At 48.9% G+C, this 19217-nt stretch overlaps 1 protein-coding gene across 1 annotated transcript in view; it reads left to right on the plus strand.

Annotated features, from left to right (window-relative positions):
• The window catches only part of ARHGAP31 (Rho GTPase activating protein 31), an 81737-nt gene extending 62999 nt beyond the window's left edge, over positions 1–18738 (plus strand). Inside the window, exons 6-12 of the mRNA XM_075905776.1 lie at positions 1374–1519; positions 3987–4185; positions 6355–6479; positions 8379–8438; positions 9145–9759; positions 10194–10486; positions 11539–18738. Of these exons, the coding sequence (XP_075761891.1) occupies positions 1374–1519; positions 3987–4185; positions 6355–6479; positions 8379–8438; positions 9145–9759; positions 10194–10486; positions 11539–14064 (3964 nt within the window). The 3' untranslated portion in view covers positions 14065–18738. The remainder of the gene's footprint in view (positions 1–1373; positions 1520–3986; positions 4186–6354; positions 6480–8378; positions 8439–9144; positions 9760–10193; positions 10487–11538) is intronic.
• Positions 18739–19217: the final 479 nt, after the last annotated feature.

Raw genomic sequence — 19217 nt, forward strand, 5'->3', positions numbered from 1 at the left:
CTGTTTTCAAAATATTAGTAGTTAAGTTTGATGGGACTGAGCAATGAGTGACTAGGAGAGATGGTGGTGCATGTTCTAGATCACCGGTTCTCAAACTTTTTGGGCTCTGGAGCCCTTTATATGCATAAAAATTTATGCGGAGCCCCAGCGGTCCACTGATTGTATGTGTTGTACCTATCAATGTCTCCAGATTGTCAGCCTTGCAGGAGCCCCTGGAGATGTCTCGCGGAGCCCTGAGGCTCCGCGGAGCACAGTTTGAGAAACACTGGTCTAGAGCTAGAAAACTTGAGTCCAAACCAAATCTGTTTTGGATCTGAAGGTCTTGCTAGTGGACATTAGCTAGTCTCACAAGATATTTGTAATTTACTGTGCCTGAAGATCTCTGCTGAGAGCCAGTCCTGTTATTGGATCAAACATTGAAACTATTGAACACTGCAAAGTGGACATTTACAGCTCAGACTTTTCCATTCCAGATTCCATCCTTCTTGTCAAATTACCTGAAGTCTCTTTCCTTTGTAATGCAAGCCCTAGGGGGAGGACAAGAAAGAAGCAGGAGGTGCAATCTGCAGTCTCCATACATTATTATCCCTTTGGCAACGCCCCAAACTGTTATCTAACAAACTACTTGTTAACTTTACAAAGGATCCATTGCCCAGAGATAATTTCTTCAGTAACACTTTGGCATGTCAAGATAAGGAAAGTTTCTCTGCTGAGAGACTGAGAATGCAAGAGTGCTGGGGGGAGTGAAGGCAGGGTCCTGGACATAGAGGCAGACATAAAAAATAGCAGGAAAAAGAAAACACCGGAGACATGAAATTCGGATCTGCTCTTGGTTTAGATGGGGTTCAGTTCTCATGGTTGGGCCTTAGATCCATCTTACAGGGATAAGTTCAAACCACAAAGATTGTAGCTCAATCCAGAGTCTGAGAAGATGCTGGTCCCAGTGTTCTGATATAGTGTCTAAAAGGAATAGAGAGAGAGGACAGACAGAGGGCAAGAAACGGACAATAGAAGGCAGGCAGAATGGTGGAAATAGAAGAAAAGATTTTGAGAAATAAAACTAGTGAAAATAAAAAGGAGAGTGAGGAAATGGAGAAAGCAATTCTGAAGGAAAAAGGAGAGGTGGGAGAGGACATGGGGAAAGAACAAAGAATTGAAAGGTAAAGAGAAATAAAAGATAGGAAGAGGGAAAAGAGCAAGATTCGGAACAACAGTGGGTAAAAAATTCCTGTTCCAGGGCATTCTTGCTGTACTAGGGAAAGGTTCCATCCATGGCTCACTGGAGAATGTCAAAGCAATTGTCTCCCACACATGCTGTATCTTGGGATACAGGCTTTTATTGTATTTATGGCTGCTCCCCCGCTGTGGTACAGGTCCAAGGAAATCGAGGCAGTCGGCTGCAATGGAGATGCAGCTTTCCTAGAGGTGCGAGTCCAGCAGTTGGTAATTGAGTTTATCTTGAACCATGTGGATCAGATCTTCAACAACAACATCTCGACCAGTTCCATGGAGAATGATGGTAATTGCCTCCCCTCCGCGCATGCTAACCCTAGCCACATCTCCTCCCACCAACACTTCAACCCTTCCTTTCTCATGGACACCCTCACATCTTCTCACAAGGACTTCAACCACACCTAACACTTCTTACCAACACCTCAAATCCTTCTCCTCCACATCCCCGATCTTTCCCTCCAAAACATAAACCCACCTTCATTCTTCTCACCAGTGCCCCTCCCTACACTAATCCCGACACCTCTCATCAACACCCTTCTCACCAGCATGACATTTCTCCCAGTCTCAATGCTGACCTTTCCCATAGCTACCCTCAGTATCCCTCCAACTTAACTCTTCTCTCCAGTGCCTAGGACCCTAAACCTTCCCCTTCTCATTGCAATGTCAGCAGTGGCGTAGTGAGGGTGTTACGTGCCTGGGGGCGGGGCAAAGGGAAAACTGCACCGAACTACATAGTGGGGGCAGCAGCGGCTCCTGAGCCAGAGGCAGTGGGCTCCTGGGCAGGCCTTTGAAGTGCCCGCTCCTGCCGCCTGGCCCTGCCTCATCAGCTTGTCTGCAGGGAGCAAGTGGCCTGGAAGCTAAATTGGTGCCCCCCTCGCTATGCCACTGAATGTCAGGCCTTCTTCAATTATAGCTCTTTGCACCCTTGTCCCCATCTCTATCACCAGCCTTCTCCTCCCTCTCCTTGTTATGTCTAATCCTAGCTTTTCCTGTCATCCAAAGTCATGGCCAAAACTACCGTTTGTGCTTGGCATGACATTCAGATCACACATCTCCAAGGGTTTGTTGCTTATAGGCAATGGCATTATTTCATAAACTGAGAATTTGTCCTGGACTTCAGCAGAGAGAGAAAGTACTGCCCTTGTTACCCAGAGGGGGGCTTGTAGAAAAAATGCTTTTAATGCGGGATCTTGATTCTGATTAGTCTAATGTAACCTCAAAAATAGGCAGCCTTATATTTTTCTAATTCCTTTTTCTTTTTAGTTGCACTTTAGTGGAATTTTAGCCCTTAAGAAAGGGAGGAGGGAACTTGCCATGTTGCGTAAGACACAGCGTGGGCAGTGGCTGTACAACCTCCTCATGCCCAGCTCTGCTGTCCCCTACCAACCCTGACTTGTAATGTCCCCTGTAAGTCTGCTGCTGAAAACCACCTGCTCAGAGTTGCAGGTCAGGGCTGCAGACACCCTGCTCTTCCAGTGCTAACACAATGCCTGTGGCCTTCTCTTCTCCCACGGAAGAGATTCGGAGCCGGCAGAGTGAAGAATCCTGCCCTAGGATTATTTCACGGTGGCACAAATGTTGGAGCAGCGACTTGCCACCATAAAAAGTTTGGTGCTGTGTTGCAGAGCCTTTGCTCTCCAGGTCACCCATTCAGATCTGGCATGTTTTGTTAGTGACTGAACATTGTTGACTTCTAACAGCTGTGTGGAGTCCTGTGAGGGATATATCCATTGTCTTAGTCCAATTCTTAGTGGGGAAGTTCCCATTTCACTCAACTACCAGCGCTGGCACTGGTCAATCAATCTTGTTTAGGCCACAAATTCACTAGACTGCAGAGGCTGAGCACCCCTCCCACTCCGAGAGGAGGTTGGCCCATGGGCGAGGCAGTGTGTGGGAAGCTGGTCTTGCTACTGCTTGGCTACGTCTACACTGGCCCCTTCTTCGGAAAGGGCGTGCTAATTTTGAAAGTGGGAATAGGGAAATCCGCGGGGGATTTAAATATCCCCCGTGGGATTTAAATAAACATGGCCGCCACTTTTTTTCCGGCTTGGGGAAAAGCCGGAAAAAAGCGTCTAGACTGGCCCGATCCTCCGGAATAAAGCCCTATTCCGGAGGATCTCTTATTTCTATGTGAAAGTAGGAATCTAGACGCTTTTTTCCGGCTTTTCCCCAAGCCGGAAAAAAAGCGGCGGCCATGTTTATTTAAATCCCGCGGGGGATATTTAAATCCCCCGCGGATTTCCCTATTCCCACTTTCAAAATTAGCACGCCCCTTCCGAAGAAGGGGCCAGTGTAGACGTAGCCCTTGTGTAAACTGAGTCCTTCACACTCCATGGCTGTCCTTCTGCCCTCACTAGAATTCATTTGGAAGGAAAAAATAATGTCACTGTTCAATCTCCCCCTCCTTCCAAGCAATCAGGGAGAAAGACTACAGAGTAGAGGGGAGGACCAGCTGCAGATTTGGCATCTGGGTTTGAACTTCCCCAAAGTTCAGAGGAATTGGGAATCAGGTGTTTTGAAGGAACACATCTTTCATACTGAGAGGCTTCAGCAACAGCCAGCGCAACCCAGAGTGTGGCTAGCGAGCAGGGCCTTGCTGAGAGGCACTGCAGTCTGATGGAGAGGACCCACTGGACAAGTGCATCCCTGTGCAAGTGCTTTTCCCCCTGCAGGAAGTGACCCTGTGGAGAAAATACACAAGAACTTTTCTTAGGTGCCCCCTTCAGGGCTGGAATTTTTTTTTTCCTTTTCAGAGACAGTGCCCATTGTGAAGAGTCTGACCCTGCCCTCTACCTCTCTGCCTATGAAACTGGTGAGCCTGGAAGAAGCTCAGGCACGGAGTCTGTCAGCCTGCCATCCTGCCCGTAAGGAGAGACGAGAGAACAGCCTGCCTGAAATTGTCCCAGTCACTGGATCCTTCTTCCACACTGTCGTCGACCTACCCGACAGCAAGTATGTGCCCAGGGAAAGTTGAAATACAAACCGAGGAAAACCTGTTTCTCCACAATCATGGGTTGGGTGGATCTGTCCCACTTTGACCCCCCCTCCCCAAGCCTCCTGTCCTGATGGAAGGAGAACATGTCGTGCCTTTAGTGATGCCCAATGGCTGTGTGCAGCATTGGCTGAGGCAAAGCTAGGGAGAGCAGTGCCTTCGGCTGCTCCATGGCATGCTCAGTCCCCTTGGGCCTGCATCGTGGCTGCAGGAGAGCACAGGGGGGATGGGGAGTGATGATGCTTCCCGGTGAGCGGTGTGGGAAGGCGGGGGATGAGTGCGGAACATAATCTGTGGGTGGAGCACTGGGACCTGCCCCTGCAGCTGGAGTGGCTTCACAGGTGTTGGCAGTGACCAGCTGTGTCCCACTGTAGTCGTTTGAAATGTTCTGTGACCGACAGACAGAATGTTCCCCCTTGGCCTCCCCCACTCCCCTCACAGCGGGAGCCTCTTCGCCACCTATCGATGAACGTACCACCACCATCAGGGTTACTGTACTGCCCTCTCCAAGGAGAAGGGAGCAGTCTTTCCTTGCAAGCATCGAAAGTGTGACCATACAAATTCCCTCACGCTCCAGGTTCTCATGAAGAACTTCCTGTCTGTCAGGGTGGTGAAACACTGAAATAAATGGCCTAGGGAGGTCGTTGGATCTCCATCACTGGAGATATTTCAGAGCAGCTGTTAGCGATGGTCTAAATGGAGCTCAGTCCTGCTGTGAAGGCAGGAGACTGGACTCGATGACCTCTTGAAGTTCCTTCCAGCCCTAGTCTTCTATGATTCTATGCTTCCACCCTTCCTCTACCCTGAGTCACACGGGCCCACGCTGGAAGGCAGCTGTCTTGGCTTCTATCCGCCCAACCTGGTTGAAAAACATCTGTTGTATGAGCTCCACCTACTGGTGGCTTGCCTGAACAGCAGCGTGGCCATCTGACTAGTCCAGCATAATTGACTATGTTCTTTCGTGCAAAGAGCCGAGCTGCTAGGGCAAATAAGACTCCTGTTGTATTAATAAGAGTACATCGACACGGCATGCTACTTATTGCGGTGTGTAGAGTACACATCCTGCATGTCTCGTGAGCATGGGCATAACTAGCAGTGTAGATGCTGAGAAAAGGAATCACTCCAAAGGGGGGAGAGATAGCAGGGGAGTGCTGGAGCCTTTCTCCATGATCTCTTCCCTGACAGAGCCTTTCATAGACATGTAGCTACACACCACAGTGTGGACACAGCCTGCCTTTCACTGCATCGTGTATCTGCATGTACCCTTTGCTCCAATCCTGCCAGTAGTGTAGGAGTACCCTAAAAGATGTGTATAAGTGGGTACAGGTTTTGAGAGGAAGTGTGAAATCAGCTGACCTTGCTATAATTGGCAGGTAGATATAGATAGAGAGCATTATTAATCTAATCTAAGTAGAATATGAACATTGGAGATTTGCTAATCTAGTGACCCATAAGGAACCTTAGCAGTTCATATAGTCACAGCAGAGGACTACCCGCCACAGAGAAGAGGTACAGAGGCAGCCCACTCCCCAAATAGGATACCTCACACATACCCCTAGTGTGACCCCTATCCTCGCCTTATCAAGGGAATGGACCACAACAGAGGGGGCTCTGTTCCTCTAACATCCTCTTCCCGGTAGCATACTGATAGTCAAGAAGGGTTGTTGAGGGTGAGATGCAGGGAGCCTGTGTCCAGCAACAGGAGGTGCAAAGAAGTTTCTTGCACCCAAGGAGGTGGGAGTGTTGGAAGGAGAAGACCAGGCTGATGCTTTATAAACAGAGTGAGTAAGGCAAGGAGACGAAGACAAAGATCCACACGATAACACATACAAAGGAGAATATGCATGAGATATGGTGCTTCTGACATTTTACACTGAGCTTTTCAAAGGGGCCAAGGGAATGAGTGCCCAGCTTCCATTGAAAGTCACAGATTTGTGGGCCTAACTCCCCAGGGACCCTTTAAAAACCTCTGCCATAAGGTTTTTATAATGTTTGCCTTGCAAAACCCAAAATTAAAAAGAGAGCAGAAGCCGAGGGGAGTGGGGAAGACAAGGGTTTCTGTGACACACCAGGACTAGTGTTCAGCCCTGGGTACTTGGCACTAATCTCATCTGCATTTTCTCTTCCAGGAGAAAATTGTCCAGCAAATCCAAGAAATGGAAGTCAATATTTAACCTGGGCCGGTCTGGATCAGATTCAAAGTCAAAACTGAGTCGAAATGGGAGTGTGTTTGTGAGAGGGCAGAAACTCTCTGGTAAGAGCCAGCTTGTCAGTTAATTTCCTCTCTCCACCAGTAATCGCTCCTATCCGATGTGGCAGCGATACAATATATAACCTGGTGATGTCCGTGCTGCAAGAATTCAGATTTGGGGTGCAAGTCAGATAAGGCGTCTAGAGTCAAATAGGTGGCCAGATTATAGTTAGTCACATCATAGGCCTTTCATTTGAGTATGGCAATGCCAGGCAATGAGAGCCAGGGACCATCAACCCAGAACATTCCGTTGTGATGCTGGGGTGAATACACCTCGTTGCCTAGCACCCTAATCTGGGTCTAGGAGGTACTTGGTACAAAGTCCCAGTTCTACAAAGCTTTTTAGTCTCAGGAGCCTAAATACCATGGAAGATTTGGGCCTTAAGTGTTGTATTGGATGGCTTGGATCCATGTAACACCCTGGAGTGGATTTAGGGGGGAGCTGCACTCCTGAAAGTATTATCCCTCATAACTTGGCCATGTGCCATTAGCTAACACGCTCCATGTGATACTGAGATAAAGGCTGTTCTGTGTCTACAGGGCATTAAAGAACCAAAGTGTCTTTGTAGAAACTGGTATCATGAGTTCCCATGTTTGTTGTCTCTTGGTATTTTGATAAGATCACATTTGCAGAGTTTACAGGAAAAAAGATGTTTTTCTTAATGACCAGCATTAGGAAACTCTAGATTCTCCTGCACTGAAATGTAATCATTATTGTGCTTCCTAGGAACATAGCCAGTATTGCCAAGCCCAGGGGTTAAGCCCCATCCCTCCGCTCCCCTCCCCCCCACTCCTGCACCAAAATAAGGAACTTGGTTTAAAAATAAGGACATTAAAACATTTGAGGTTCTTTTTATTAGCTGACCATTGTTGGAGCCTTAAGGGTTCATTTGTTCAAGCTTTCTGTGCTATCATCATGGCGAGAAACATGTTTTTTCTTTCTTTCTTTTTTAAGACGGGATTGAGTCTCACATAATATCATGAATCTAGGAGGTGGGGCATTACGAAAAAATCTTAGTAACAAAAGTGTCAATAAACTTACTCGAGTTGCCAACATTGCATACCATTTCTATGGCTGGCACTGTATAAGAATTAGAAATTTAGATCAAAATTCTGAAACCAAACCCCCTTGAAGTTTGGGAGAGTTCGGATTCTGTTCCAAACTTCAAGGCTGTGGCTCATCTCTGACAACATACTTGCACTCCTGCAGTCACACCCATCCTGAGTGATTTGCATATGCAGTCCCAGGTCAAATAGGAAGCCTATGACAACTCTTAGAATAGCTCACTATTTCAAGCACAAGACCATCCAACCTTTCTGATAAGGAATACTTTCAACATGCTACCATCCCAAACCAGTCAAGGACCTGATCTGCAATGTTCATTTCAAGGCCTGGCCTCTCCCAAAATATAAGGGTGTTGTTGGAGCCTGGGGCTCTTTCTAGGCCCAGCTTTATGCTAAACAGTGCACTGAGATCAGGCTGCTTCCTGTTAAAAAGGAGACACTAGGGGTGCATTAACATTGCACCATAGCTTGAAATAAGATATGCAGTTTGAGCTACACAAATTGCGTATCTTATTTCGATGTCATTTCGAAATAGCTTATTTCAAAATTTGGCACTGTCTACACAGCACTTATTTTGAAATAAAGCGTATTCTGACACGTCCCTTACATCTCGTGGAATGAGGTTTACAGGGATATCGGAATAGTGAGCCCGTTATATTTCGAAATAACGGGTGCGCTCAAAAGATGCGGAATAGACGTAGCCTAAATGTCTTTTCACTGCCTTAACCCACCCTCTGGTCATTCTGTTGGCTTTAATTATGCTGTGTTCTCCAGTTAGGTTGTAAATTGACAAGTCCCAGGAGCTGACGTAGGTTTCTAAACTTAATTTTTCCACAGAAAAAGCAACTATTCGACCTGCTAAAAGCATGGACTCACTGTGCTCCGTGCCTGTAGAAGGTGAGACCCCGACAGCCTATACCTAGGGCTGCCAAGCTATGGGACAGGCCTGTGAAGTCTTAGCTCTCACATGTGTGTGCATATGTGCTGCCAGGCTCTTTTGTTTCTATGCATGCTCACTCACCTATGTGTGTGTTTACTTTTCTCTGAGTATTGCATGCTCTTGTGTGCTTCCATTGGATGTTTCGACATGGCCATGCATTACCATAACTGTGTGCATGCTCTCTGCCCCATCTCTGTGCCTCTATGTTGGCATATACCTCTGGGCGTACTTGTATGAACAATCTGTTACCAGTACAATGGGCTTCATTCAGTTCTGCATTATTCCAGTGGGAATGAGGTCCCTATTTGTGCCTGGAAAGAGGATGAGGCGGTGCCTGGCACCTGCAATCACTTAGCAAGGCCCAGATGTGGCTGATTGACAAAGGCACACTGGGATGCTTGGGACCAGTGAGAATCCTGGACAGTTCCCAATGGAGGGGATTCTGTCTAGCTCTAGCTACCTGTGAGAGCTGCCCTCTATGGGTAAAGTGGAGTCCCTGTGGGAGAGGTCTGAGGGGTGTTCCGTAGGCCCTGTCCCTGGCTTGTATTGGAGATACTGATGGTCTGGGGGTGTTCAGTGGGGCCCACCCTGTCTCCACACATGGAGGAAGGCTCTCTGATGTCATTGCTCCCTTTGTTAATTCTGTTTGTCCCCTCTCCGCAGGGGAGGATGAGACAGGCCGGTTCAAACGCACTGTCGCCGCTGGCGGGTTTTTCATCCCAGTGATGAAAACGCAGACGGGAGGCGCAAGCAGCTCTGGCGACCTCAGCAAGAAGAGTGATTGGGAGTGTGAGGGGCTCCCAGCGGGGGCGGAGGGCGGCTCCGAGCTCAGTGGGGACAAAGCTGCCCCCAGGGCCGCCCAAGCGAGACCGCCCCCTGAACAATTGAAGGTGTTTCGGGCCACGGAGGACCCCGAGAGCGAGCAGACCTCCCCAAAGACATGCCGCATGTTCTACACCTCCGACACTGCTGCCAAATCAGGCTTCCCCAGCAGCCTCTTCCCTTTAGAAGCCTCTCCTCGGCACCAGCGCAAAGCCCTGAACATCTCGGAGCCCTTCGCCGTCTCCGTGCCCCTTCGGGTGTCTGCAGTCATCAGCACCAACAGCACCCCGTGCCGCATGCCTGCCAAGGACAAGCCTGCCCTCTCCAGCCTGGAGGAATCATCCGCTCTGGGGCCGGACAGCACCACTCCCATAGCACTGGAAGGGGATGGCCAGCCCAGGCCTGAACAGACCACAGACTGGGAGGAGAAGCAGCCTAGGGCCGAGGCTGCAGCAGGTAAAACTAGTAGAGGTGGGCAGTGCCTAATCCCAGCAATGAGCTTGCAGGGCTGTGGGGTGGCCCCTGGTAGCGGCCCAGGTCCAGGGTGGCCATTTCATCCAGTGCAGTCAGCAAAGCCATGGGGAGATGATGGGCTCCCAGTGGACCACGTGGGACAAGGAGACGCTCAGTGGCCTCCAGTGCGTGGGCATTCAGGGGACAAGTGCGGGGTGGATTGTTCCACAGGGGTAGGGGAATGGGGGACTCAAGTTGTAGGAACTTCCTGACAGCAGTGCCCAGTCCATGCTGGCGGGGACTCTAAGCAGTGTACTGAAGAAACCTGGTTTTTATCCATTAGAATGGGTTGAACCTAACCTGGGTCTTTTATCTCCGTGCGCTGCATCCCCTGTCTTGCGAGAGGGTTATGTTGCTGATCGAAGTTTCTAATCCAGGTTCTACTACTGAAGAACTGATGGCAGCTAAGAAGCCTGAAGTCTTGGAAACTCCAAAGGCAGCAATGGAAAACCAGGAAGTATTAGGCGTTGGCAGCAGCACCAGTGGCAGGCATGCCCCGGCGCAGAACCCTGACTTAAAACAGACACCGGTATGCCCGGCAGGCCTGCATTCAGCAGGGAAGATCAAGCAAGGCCAGCTCATGATGCAGGAAAACCCCACAGAGGGAGACAGCCAGCAGCAGGAGACACCAAGGGTTAAAGGAGAGGAGGCCTTGTTTCTGAGAGAGCTGGTAAGGAGGAGGTTTGAGGGAAGGAATAGCTATTGCCTCAAAGGTTCCAAGGGAGATGGAAGTATCCTCCTCTTGCTAGGGACTGCTATTGGGGCCTGGGAAGCGCTGCATGTGAGTCAACATTTGAGCAATCTCATGCTGTGAACTTCATATGTAATATTGGCTAAGAAGAGCTTGGGTTGGCCAGGTGTTGATTGACCTTCTCTATTCTGTATGCAGCTGTCATGTCCTCTCTTACCCGCTGCTTAACTATACCCTCCTGTTGATACTTTCTCACTCCATCTGGAAGCCTCTCCATATGACTAATCCTTTTGCCCCTCCTCCCCCTACTTCTGCCATATCCTATATCAGACCTGTGATTTTCCCAGTCTGATTTTTTTTATTCCATTCCTGCTTATCTGAACACTTGTGGGGTCACTGCTGCACACCGAGTGGAGTTTTCCACTGAGTCACTCAGTGATCCCAGATCTTTCATCAGAGTGGTTACAGATGAGCGGCACTCGGCAACATGCATGAGTAGTTCCAATTATTCCTTCCAGTGTGCATCTGGCATTTCTTTATCTCACGGGGCAGGGTGGGAGGCAGTCTGAGGAATTGTAGATGTTGTTTCTCAGCTAGTTCACTTTTGGGCCCTTGCCACCAGACCTGAGTCCCAGCCCTCTCCCCGCCCTCCCCATGAGCTCCTCTGTAAACCTATTTGCATAGAAGCATAAGCAAGGGAGCCAGTGTGGCCTCGTGGACAGAGAGCACTGGACTGGAACTCAGGAATTTAGAGTCTCTGTCAATGATCTTCATTGCCCGGTGCCTCACGTTTTTCCTACTCCCCATTTACAGATCCACTCTGAGATCCACTGATGAAAATGCTGTATAGGAGCAAGGTGTTGTTTTATTTAACCAGATTTCTGGTGGCACAGGTATGTGTGCCAGCGTTCCAGCTAGCCTGATACTATTCCCAGAGGGCACTTGCAGGCAGCATTGTGGGCAGAATGCAGATGGGCACATGGAGACTGGAATGCTTGCTGTCAGGTTATGACATTTCTGGTGTTTTTCAGGCTGAAGATGATGCTGCCAGTGCCCTGCTGGAACCGCTGTGGCCGGAGATTCAACAGGAGCTCAGAATTATCGAATCTGAAGAGGAACTTTCATTCCTGCCTGCAGAAGTCCCCAAGACAAGCCCTTCTCAGCAAAGAGTGCACTCAGCCCTCACTCCTGAATCCTTTGCTTCATCCCAAACAGACGGCATCTCTTCTGGTGATGTGCTTGCCATGACAGTGGCCAAACAGGAAACTCCAGCCAGAACCCCCCAGGTCACATCTCAGTTGCCTTTATTTGATGCCACTTCCAAAGAAATAGCAAAGGAGCCAGGTGGTCTCCAGGGTCATAAACCTGAAGTGGCAGCACAGTGTGGCTGTGCTCCTCACACACCCGAACTGGATACTGCCCTGCCTGGGACAGCTTCTCCAAAGAACCATCTCGTGGCGCAGGATATCAGCAGTGATCTTCTGCCTCCTCACCAAGACCAGAAGCTTTCTGATGAGCAGAAGCTCATTGAGAATCCTTTAAAAGAAAATGTCTCAGATACCAGAGAACACAAGGAAGAAGGCAACACTGCCCTATTTCCCAGGGAAAAGGATGGCGTTGCTGGAGGCCAGGATGGAGTCCGGATCCAGCAGGGGAAGCCTGACGGAATGACTGCAGGAGATGGCCAGATCTCATCCCACAGGGCAAGTGGAGCTGGAGCTCAGCAGCCCAAGGAGGGCAGCAGGGCTAAGAGAGCCCAGGACTCTTTCGACCATGAAGAGGAGGAGGCAGGGGCAGATAACGTCCAGGGCTTTGAGCTGGTCGAGCCCTGGGAGGATCACCAGTGGATCACCAGTCCGCTCCATTCCCCCACCTTCAAGAGCCTCCAGGAAAAGGCAATGCAGGACTTTCAGTCACCGAGCTACAGCGTGGAGAGGGGCTTTTCCGCTAGGCCACGGTTCAGTCGCAGCTTTTCTCTGGATAGCAAAGACTTGATGCTGAGTGTGTGGAGTATCCAACCGCCTTTCACGAGCGCAGCTGAAGAGCGCCCATGTAGTGGCCCCAGCTCGGGGACCAGGGAGCTTTTAGAAACGCAGCCAATCTCACCACTCAGGCCAAGCCACCTTGAGCAAGTGGAGACCGGTCTGAGTCCTCGAGAGGCGTCTTTAGAGCTAGAGGCCTCAAGTGATGCCCTCAGCAGCAAGACAGAGCCTGCAGCAGGGAGGCTGCTAGCCAGCTGTGAGGAACTGTGCACTGCCCCTCTTTCAGAGCCAGGGGAGAAGGAGGTGGGTGGCAGCAAAAAAAACCCTCAGGACTTGATGCCTGAGCTGCCTTTTCCACACTGTAATACCCCAGATGGATTCTTGCAGGCAAAGAAACTAGATGAAGATCCATCCAGGCCTCAGGGCGCTCCCCCCACAGGAGCTGCCCTCACCCAAGGGCTGCATTCTGCCAACGAGTCGCAGCTGAGTAACAACAAAAACGAAGACGTGCCCTGGAAAGTGAGAACTAGGCCATCATCTCTCAACTTGGAGTCGCTCCTGCCCACCCCTGATTTCTTCATGTTTGAGACCCTGGGTGTGCCCACCTCGCCTGGAAACCCCCTGTGTGTGCAGAAAGAAGTGAAGAGCAGCGATTCTGTCCCGTCACTGCCTTCTGCCTACCCTGACAGGAACAAAGGCAACCCCTGGGGTTCGCACTTCGATCCCCGGGAGCTAGACCTGGATTACATGGCAGTGGCCCATGCTGCCACTGGGCGTCGTAACTCTGCCCCTGTGAGTGTGTCGGCAGTGAGGACCTCTTTCATGGTTAAGTTGTGCCAAGCCAGAGCTGTGCCAGTGATACCTCCCAAGATTCAGTACACACAGGTCCCACAGCCGCTACAGACTCAGAACACGGATCGTGACATCCCTGCATTGCTGGGGAAGAAGGAAACAGAAGCCCACTCAGCCAGCAGGCAGCCCCACCGAGCAGCTTGGGAACAGCTGGAACCCCCAAAGAGCCCTCAGGTAGAGAAAAAAGCCAAGGAGGAGAAAGAAAACAGTGACCCAGCGCAAATGGGTGCAACATCTTCTAGGCAGGGCAACCTTACCCCCCTGCCAGATCTCTCCCTCTCCAGTTGTAATTCCACCCAGGAGGCACCTGTGCTGCGCCGAAAGCGCACTTCAGAGGGTGAGACCGCAGGAGACAGCCCCCAGTCCTCAAAAATGGAGAGGCCATCAGGGATTTCCAAGCCTTCCTACAGATCCAGACCAGGAAGGCCTCAGAGCCTTATCCTCTTCAGCCCACCCTTCCCCATCATGGACCATCCATCTTCCTCAACAGACTCCAGGGTGCTGTTATCACCCATAAGAAGCCCCTCTCAGATCAACTCTCCAAACACCATTTGTGGCGAGCTGTCAGGGAACCTGCAGATAACGCCTGAGGGGGTCACTCTGCGGAACAAAATGACCATCCCCAAAAATGGCCAGAGACTGGAGACCTCCACCAGCTGCTTTTACCAGCCCCAGAGGAGGTCAGTGATTCTGGATGGGAGAAGTGGGAGGCAGATAGAATAACCCCTGCAAGCTCATCTCACCCCTCTTCCCTGGTGGATGAGACAGCAGTGCGTGCCTTCCTTGAGACCAACTGTGCTATTGTTGTTGTTATGATTATAAATATTCTATGCAAGAAGGACACACATCCTTTATTTCTTCCTCCAGAGCATTTTGTTACTGATGTTCTTACTCTCTTTGTCTCCCTTTCTCCTTTTCTTGCAACCCCATGTTCTTGTTTGGAAAAAATCCCAAATAAGTTTGTTTTCTGCCGCCTTGTTTTCTAACGTGAAAGACTCACCCTTTAACTGAAAAAACAGTGATGGTCCTGGGTATGGTGAACGGGAAGGAGGTAAGATCAAATAGGTACATTTTTCACCCACCCTCAGGTGATGATGCAGGACTAACTGTCCAGCCATCCTGCTTTACTGCTTTGGGTAGCATCAGCAAACTGCAGAGGTGAGTGGTGATAGCTGAACATGGGAAGGTAAAGCTCACCTGTAAAGATCACACAGTTTGTTATCCTAAAGAGATTCCAATGGCAAACACTGCCTACACTGCCTACAGCTGTTCTCTTGTAACACAGACCTGCTGCCCCTGAATGTGCAATGGCTGGAATGAAGGTGCCCGAATAAGATAGGTCCAGTTTTCCTTTCAGCTTCGTGATTCCCATTTGCCGGGCTGTTCTGCATCAGACCCCCCTCCTTTATTTGATGGGCAACATTTGGTTGGGGGTTGGCTTGCACCTGCCACACTGGTTGCAGTGTGGTAGAGGCCATCCAGGCTTATTTGAGTGAAAGGGAGGTTCTGGCCAAACAAAGGACGAGATTATCAGTCTTCACCATCACCGAGGGCTTACTTACCTGTTCACAGCATTCCTCAGTCATTCTCCTCACCCGCAATTGCACAATAGGATCCCAGCAGCTAGACAAGTTCACTAGAACCCTCTGATCAGCCCACCTTTGGTCAATGCCCCCTCTCCTCCTGATTTTCGTGTTCCCAGCCAATGGCTCCTTGCTACTTTTTCACTTCGTGTTCCTGAAATTTCACTAAAAGCCTGTCTGACTTTCACCTCCCCAGCCGTTGGAGCCTTTCAAACTGATTAGTGGGAATGTGGTAGAGAGGATGATTTGTTGTTGCACAGAATGAAGGAGCAATATACATGATATCCCAGGAGGGAATTCAGTTGAAATTAACCTGTCTTGAGAGGTTGTTGTCACTACTGTCCATAGGTAGTCACACAGGGGCAGCTGCCAGAGGAACTGGATTATGGCTTCTGCTACAAAGTCTTTGACTTAAGGTTAATTGCAGGCTCATCTGTCAGCTGCTGCTGTGCAACCAGAGGCATGTGCATGACAATGTACTATTCTCGGTGTCTCAGCACTTAGAATATCACTAGTGACCTTGCTCTAGAAAGGGATACCAATATTGATACAGTCCTAGTAATGATGTCTGTGAGGGCTATTCTTACCAGTCCTAGAACTCATACTCCCTCTGCTAGCTAGCATGGGCTAGGAAGAGTAACTGAGCAGATGGAAGGGCAGAGCTGTGGCTCCCATGGCCCTGACTATCAGGAGATGCTCCCATCCGGAGCTGTGAATTCACTCACATGTGTTAGTTGTCTGTATTTAGATCTTTGTTTGAAGGCACCTTTATTTTCAGTGCCTCAGGTGAAGTGGCCACTGGTCTACAAATCCAGCCAATAGAGCTGTTCGGTCTGGGTGGAGAGTAAACGTCCGTGTCGTTGGCCTGGTTGTGACAAGAGATGTGGAGGCATCAAGAACTTAGGGATGATTCCCCATCCCCTGGCATCCAATGTTGTTATTTACTCTTGTGCAAAGCGAAGACAAATGACCAAATCAGAATGCTCTGCCCTTTGACATCATCTTACCTTTTGGCTCTGGCTTTGCCCGGACATAAAAGCCCCCACAGGGAGCAAGGGGGTGGAGAATCAAATCCATAAAGTCCAATGGGATAGTAGTCTGGAAAGAGCTTAGAATCCTCACCCAGTTTCAGGCTTTCCCATGGACTTCATCGGTGGTTTTACTTGAGTAAGCTCTGCAGGAGCTGGGCCTAAACATGCAGCCCCACAGCAGCGATCACTTCCTGCTCCCTGCCTGTGCAAAACCCTCCACAGTCCCCCACTAAACTAAGGGCATAGCTAGTTCTCCAGCTTTTGTTTAATGCCATGCAGTATGGGGCTGCTTTTATATATATGCAAGTATCCTTGGGTAGCTCCTCTTGGGTGGAGGCTTTAACCATTGCTGCAGAGTTAAATGGTGGAAATGATGCACCCAGGTTTGCACCTGCCTTATGCCAGGTATGCTCCCTCTAGGTAATATTCCCCTGGTTTGTTATGAGAAAGTCATGTGAGACGATATCAAAAGCTTTACTAATGTCTACCACATCACCCTTAACCACAAGCCTTTTTACGCTGTCAAATAAAGCTATGAGGTTGATTTGACACAATCTCTTCTTGACGAATCTACCTATCACCTTACCTGGCCCCTACCTATCACCTTATTATCTTGTAGGTGTTTGCAAATTGATTGCTTAGTTATGTGCTTCAGAGAGCACTCGGAGATAGTCCTGTGTCACAAAGTTTGGATCAAGAAGTTCTGCAGAGTTGGGAGGATTTAGATTAAATGATCCATGTCATCTGATTGTAGAACTGAGCCCAAGTCGCCAAGTTCAGCTCTGGAGACAACCTTCCCCCAGAGTTCATGAAGCTTGGAACTGGAATCAGTTCAGATGTGTTGCTTCTAGACTAGAGAAAAGGTCCAAGCTATGCTGTAGGGTTGGTAGTACTGTGCAGTTGGTAGTACTGTGTCTAGACTAGGGAACTGCACTGTTGCAGCTTACCCTGGTGCAGCTGAATCATGGTAGGTTGTAACAGTGCAGCACATTTGTACTAATTGTCCTTTTTTTGGGTGCATTTCTGCTCCATGTCCATGTGCAGCATATCCTGCACCCTTGGAACAGCATTCGCGGGAGAGACATCCATCCCACAATTTAGGGTCTTCCTAAGTGTGAAGAAGGTGCCTATTGCCTGGTTTTATTAGCATGAAAATGCTTTTCCTAATTAAAGCATAAGGCTGCAGTTGCAACCATCCTGGGAAGAGTGTGAGGGCCTCTCTTTTAGCATTCGCAGGTGGCTTCTGATGCGCAATCCTGATATTTCTGTTGGCTCAAGAGATCGAGAAGAGGGGACAAGGAATACCCAGAGGAGGCACCTCCCATTCCATAGAGTGCAAGGAGGGGACACATGCAGCTCCCATTAATTGCAGGGTGTTGGTGGATATGGAAGTCACCTGGCTGAGTGGGAGTGGCGTTGGATGAAGAGGAGCTGGGTTTGGGAGGTCACCTATAGGTTGTGTGTTGTGGAGGTCAGCTGGCTGAAGGAGAGCGATGCTGAATGTTGAGACCACTTGGCTGAAAAGGAGGGATATTGGTGTGTGTGTGGGGGGGGGGTCATCTGGTTCCATGGTAGGGGTGCTGATAAGCATAGGACTAACTGGTGCGGTCATGTTCTTGGAGACAAACAGAAGCTAGGACTATACATTGTATGGTAAACTATATTAACTTAGACTGTCCATCCCATTCACTCCTTTTGCAAAGGGTGAAGCACTTTGATGGGGTCTTGCAGCACGTTAGGGCTCTTGGAGGAGGTAAGGTCTGCAACAGACACCTACAACACAGCCTGCCGTGCCAGAGTCCAAAGTGCAATCGAAACCTTTTCTTTCTTTAGATTGTAAAATGCCTGTACTGATAAATACTGTGTTAAATTTATATATATATATATATATAAAAGAACATTATATATAAATATATTAAGTGTAATTAAAAATGAAGGAAATGTCTAAACAGATCCATCACATCTGTGAAACTTGGGCTGATGTACAGATAATGTTTTCCATTAAAATTTCTTTACTGCTGAGAAATGTGAGCTGGAACAAGTTATAACCAGCACAGGAACAAGTTATAACCAGCACAGGAAGGTCAAGCTAGATAAGTTTTATTGTCAATCATGGATTAACGGTAGATCCTACTGCCATTGAAGTCAATGGTAAAACTCTCACTGAAGCCAGTGGGAACAGAACTGGGTCCTAGAAGAGGACAGGATAAATCAGCAAGCCTCAAAACAACATGACTCTTAAGTAGCTGATGGAGTTTTTCTAACATCACGTTTTCGCTGGGGCTCCCTGATTTTTATGTCTCTGCCATCTTCCCCCTCAGAAATAAACATACGTGGGTTGGTAAGATCCTGTAGTTGATCCAAACCCTGTTTAGTCTTAACCTGATTCTGATTAACATAATGCTCAGTAATAACTGAGCCTACTTCAGCTACGGATGTAGTGCATGTAAAGCTTGCTATTGACTTCAGTGGGAGCTGGATTGAGCCTGGAAGAAGGAAACCGTAGCCAAGTCCTGTTTCGGGACCAGTGGTAAGTGCAGACACCAAAAAAGCTTGCATCTCGCTCCTGCATCTCTGGGTCAGGGGAAAGGTTGGAAATTTGATGCTATGTGAAGAGGACTGGCTTACGGATTATTGATTATTGCTTTTAGTCCTGATGGATTGTATTTTTGTTAAGCATTATTGTCCCAGTGGATTGCCTGCTTTTGTGCCTTTTATTGCTTTAAGAAACTAAGTTTTGCCAGGTCTCAGCCATGAGATTAAACTGGAGTTTTTATAAAACAGACCTGTGCCCTTGTGGTGTTTTGAGACTTTATCCCCTGTATGATCTTGGTGAATGTGATGAATGAATGCTTGTGTCTCCCTGTTTTGCTATCCAAGGGTACGTCTAGACTACATGCCTCTGTCGCCAGAGGCGTGTAGATTAGGCTACCAGACATAGTAAAATGAAGTGGTGATTTAAATAATCGCCGCTTCATTTAAATTTACATGGCTGCTGCGCTGAGCCGACAAACAGCCGATCAGCTGTTTGTCGGCTCAGCGCGATAGTCTGGACGCGCAGGTGGCGACATCAAAGGTATTTGTCGACCACCCAGGTAAACCTCATCCCAGGAGGCTTACCTGGGTGGTCGACAAATACCTTTGATGTCGACACCTGCACGTCCAGACTATCGCGCTGAGCCGACAAACAGCTGATCGGCTGTTTGTCGGCTCAGAGTGGCAGCCATGTAAATTTAAATGAAGCGGCGATTATTTAAATCGC

Source organism: Pelodiscus sinensis, chromosome 1 (assembly GCF_049634645.1).
Source record: "Pelodiscus sinensis isolate JC-2024 chromosome 1, ASM4963464v1, whole genome shotgun sequence".
Lineage (NCBI taxonomy): Eukaryota > Metazoa > Chordata > Testudines > Trionychidae > Pelodiscus > Pelodiscus sinensis.